General features: G+C 36.8%; 1 protein-coding gene across 1 annotated transcript in view; it reads left to right on the top strand.

Moving 5' to 3' along the window:
• Positions 1-2,616: 2,616 nt before the first annotated feature.
• LOC113818048 (Segment polarity protein dishevelled) overlaps positions 2,617-5,000 on the top strand; it is a 76,639-nt gene continuing 74,255 nt past the window's right edge. Inside the window, 1 exon segment of the mRNA XM_070145215.1 lies at positions 2,617-2,890. Coding sequence (XP_070001316.1) covers positions 2,730-2,890 — 161 coding nt within the window. The 5' untranslated portion in view covers positions 2,617-2,729.

Here is a 5,000-nt window from a genome sequence, read left to right on the forward strand (position 1 = left end):
TAAAGCATTGCCCAAGGGCATTCATCCACTCACATACTCCGAGAAGAGCTTGCAATATGTCACATTCACATTCCTCCGGCTTAATCTATCAAGAAAGTGAAGAGAAATGAGTGGTTGATCTCTCTCTCTCTCTCTCTCTCTCCTGCTCTCTCCCTCCCTCCCCCTCTTCTCTCTGTCTGTCTGTCTGTCTGTCTGTCTGTCTGTCTCTCTCTCTCTCTCTCTCTCTCTCTCTCTCTCTCTGTCCGTCTCTCTCTCTCTCATTCTCTCCCTCTATCTTAATCTCTCTCTCTCTCAATCTCTCTCTCCCTCTCTTCCTCTCCCCAGAGACACACTCACAAGATAGAAACAAGAGCCGGAGTCTGCACAAGATAACCGAGAACAGAGGACAGACGCCTTAGATGCAGCCAAGGAAGGGTTACCTTTATCATCGGATTAATAATCTGCTTCCGATTTCTTAATGCCAACCCTATTACAGCACGCATCCCCACAACTAGCCGCACCTTCCATTCGCACGAGCCCTTTCATCGGCTTCGCCACCACGCCACCACGCGCCGCCCCCAGAGCCCTGCCTCCACACCTTTCTCACGCCCTAATGCCAGACTGCGAGCTCTCCTCCTGAAGAAAAAAAAATGAAAGTGCCAAAAGGAAAACAAACGGAAGAGAAACGAGACAGGCGAGTCGTTAGCTTCCAGGGACTCGAATGAAATGCCCCCAGGGTGAAATCGGGGCACGGGGAGGGAGGGGAATTATTTCGTTAAATCGGCGGGCATCGCCACTCGTCTTGCCATGGGATTCCAACGAAGAAAGTGGGCAGGAGGTGGAGTGACCCATCCATAATGAACAGGGAACGATATGCAGCGAAAACTTGATCAACGGCGAGGGGGGGGAGGGGGTAAATTGAGCTTATCCCGGCAATCACGGTTCATTCAGCAGCAGCAGACAAGGAGCAGAGCAAGACAGTGACTAAAACCAGATGAGAACACCAGAAACCTCTTTCGATTCCATTTTTTTTTTTAGACGCATGTAAGTTATCCCACACCCAACTACCCATAAGACATACTCTCCGCCACTTACAATCTTTTTCATTCTTTAACCTATGCCCTTTTCTATATACTCTTGACTTGGCATATAAAGGGTAGTGGTGGGCGGCGCAGGAGACGCACGGGGGTGTGCCCTCTACCCGTTAGGGATCATGCCCGCCCGCCTCATCTACTGGGCTTTGTTCAAGGATGACCAACACTCCTGTGTGAGTATCTGTCTCTCTCTTCATACAACGTCATGGCTGAGTTGTATGTATTTAAAGCACACACATGCACACACTTATATATGTAATATGTATATATATATATATATATATATATATATATATATATATGTATGTATATATATATATATATATATATATATATATAGCTATCTATATACATATATACATATATATATGTATGTATGTATATGTATATATATACATAGATAGAGAGACAGAGACAGAGACAGAGAGAGGGAGAGAGCGAGAGCGAGAGAACGAGAGAAAGAGAGAGAGAGAGAGAGAGAGAGAGAGAGAGAGAGAGAGAGAGAGAGAGAGAGAGAAAGGGGGATTAAGACAGACAGACAGGCAGGCATAAAGGAGGCTGCAGGGGCACAAAGAAGACCATCTCACTCTACATAACTTCATAACTATTTTAAGCGACTTCATACGTAAAAGTTCGCTTACACGGCTAATGATGTGAGCAAATAATAATCCTGCTCGCACATTCTATTGACTCTCCGTACAAAGAAAGTGAATTAGGAATGAATTTAATCTTAGTCTTTTTGTTGAATTATAAGCCCCTCCCTTTCTCCTCATGATGCAGAAATCCTTTCAAGTTTGTGGGGAAAATTGTACATTAATTTCGTTTTTCTTCAATGTCTATTATGTAATTTTCACTGCATCATCACGTAACAGGTTTTCTCCATATACGGTGAAATAATCATATAATACTGAAACACACACGTAACAAACAATACGCAAAAACATTCACATGTTCCGTGGTCATCCTGTAAAGAAACGAAACAAACAAACATCACAGCCTTGATTAATATCCTTTCCAAAACAGTGCAGTCTCCTTGTACACCAACTCAAAAAATAAATGAAGCAAAAATAAAAAAATAAAAAACACGATTGATATCCTTTCCAAACGGATTTCTCTCATGAGCGAAAATCGAGCCAATCTCGACCTTACCGCGCCCTTCTGTAAAGGCGAGTTATCGGTAGCAAGTTTTAAAGTGAAAGTGTGAAATTAAGATGCATAAGAACTTCATGGATATAACTGATGTGATGATCATTCTTTATAAAAGACATGTCTGAACAATTGTATTGGTTTGTAAATACCTAGTAAATTCAATTGATTGGAAACCTTTTGTCAATCATAGAGCTCACCGCGAGAGAGCATAAGTCTCGTGAAAAGAATTTACGAACTCCATATTCCCGAAAGAAACAAAGTCTTAACTAAATAAATATCTCTGGACACCAAAATAAAAACAATGTAACACAAAAAACTCACCAATATAACCAATCTACAAGGGAATTCAACATGGGAATCGGTGTCACCTCCAACATTATTGGAACCTCCTAGGAAAACATTGGGGTTGGCAGCCATTATATTCTCTCTCCAGCAGACAGCCTTATTCACGCCCATCGCCTCTTTCTCCCTCAAATTAAACCCCTCTTCCTCAATTAAACCCCCGAAATGGAGGAGACAAAGATCATATACCACATCGACGACGAGGAAACGCCCTACTTAGTTAAAATCCCCAAAGCGCCTGATAAAGTGACGCTGTCCGACTTCAAGAACGTCCTCAACAGGCCCAGTTACAAGTTCTTTTTCAAGTCGATGGACGACGATTTCGGGTAAGTTTTTCCCGGTGAGGGTGACAAGGGTGCGGGGAATGTGTGTGACGGCAGTGTGGCTGGCTCTCAAGGGTGAAATGGTTAAGGGTGACTTTCGAGAATGAGGGTGTTTAAGGGTGACTTTCGAGGGGGAGGGGGTTAAGGGTGACATTCGAGGGGGAGGATGGTTATGGGTTACGTTTAGGGAATGAGGGTGTGTAAGAGTGACTCTCGAGGTTGAGGGGACCAAGGGCGACTATCGGGACTGAGGGTTTTAAGGGTGACTGTCGGGGGTGTTACGAGAGTTAGAAGAGTGAGGGAATAAAAATGTTTGTGTCCATGAAGGGTGTAGGTGAACAGAGTGAGAGAAGTATGTGGATGTTTTGAGGGTGAGGAAAGAGTGAATTTGCAAAATAGGAATATTATTTGTAGTAGGTTCTAGAGTGATAAGAATGAGGAGGAAGAGGAGAATCACAGGGTGAAGAGTGTGAATGTAAATAATGACATTATGGGTACGGACAGTCAGTTTAATATTTTTCTCAACTGAACAGAACAAGAATGAGAGTAAGAATGAGTTTTTTTGATATGTTTGGTGTGAAACAATGTTAGAGAAGATTAGATAAGTGAGGGTGAGAATTAGGTGTCAGTGCCTGTCATGTTGCAGTGGTCATGTAGAATACTTTTAAAAACATTAGTTTGATTATTGTAGAAAAGTATTCTGGTTATAGGCTACATTTTAAAAAATAATATAGATATCCAGAAAGAAGAATGAAAAATAGTAAATTGACATATGATTTATTTTAATTGTAACTTTAGAGTAAGCGTAGAAAATGAAAAATAATAATACAAAATAAGTAATATGGATTTCTTATGTTTATTGAATATGATTTTGTTGGTTGTTATGGAATTATATACAAATGATAAAGAACAATATTAATAGAAGATAAATTAGTGGGGATCGCCTAGAAAAAAGGTTATAGATTAGGAGTAGGTTTATTTACAGATAGAAAATATTATTGCAATGATTATAAAGAAGAAATGAAAAAGATAATCTTTAGAGTGATTAATCAAAGTCCCTTGATCTGTAGCAAGTGATGCTGTAGCCTCTATACTTAGTGCTCCATCAGTGGTCTATATACACACACAAATGGCAAAGACAGGGCTTGCGGACCTCCCAGGCAATGTATCAGCAAATACAGGATCGGATATTAAGTCATTTTTACCAGAATATATGTAGTGGTAGTTTGTTGGCCTTTGCTGTAATCCCGGAGTATAGAAGCCATGACATCACTTGATATGGCACTATTCTAAATGATTACCAGGGGATTTATAAGAAACAGAATAGCAAGAAGTAATGTAATGATTGTCCAAAGAAAATAGCTCCTTTGGTTATACAATTTGGAAATTTTCTAAATATATGCTGTGAGAATATTTGTTTTTTTGTTTTTTTTGTAAGTTTCAAATTATTTTGAGATGCAGTATTGGTGATATTGTAATGGAAAAGGACTGTATGTAGTAGAATGAATGGCATGTGTGACGATATGCTCTCAACCTTATTTGTGTTTATGCAGAGATGACTCCGCATGTGCTTAGTCATCAAGGAGTCAAATGTTAGTGATTTATCTATCTATCTATATATATATATATATATATATATATATATATATATATATATATATATATATATATATATACATATATATACATATATTATAATATATATATATTATAATGTGTATATATATATACATATATATATATATATATATATATATATATATATATATATACATATACATTATAATGTATATAATATATATGATATATGTATATATATTTATATTTATATTTATATTTATATTTATACTTATATATATATAGATATAAGTATGAATATTTATATGAATATAAATATATATATATATCATATATGTTATATACATTATAATGTGTATATATATATATATATATATATATATATATATATATATATATATATATATATATATATATATATATATATATGTATGTAATATATATATATACACATTATATATATATATATATATATATATATATATATATATATATATATATATATATATATATATATATATATATATATATATAC

This window comes from Penaeus vannamei, chromosome 33, assembly GCF_042767895.1.
Source record: "Penaeus vannamei isolate JL-2024 chromosome 33, ASM4276789v1, whole genome shotgun sequence".
NCBI lineage: Eukaryota > Metazoa > Arthropoda > Malacostraca > Decapoda > Penaeidae > Penaeus > Penaeus vannamei.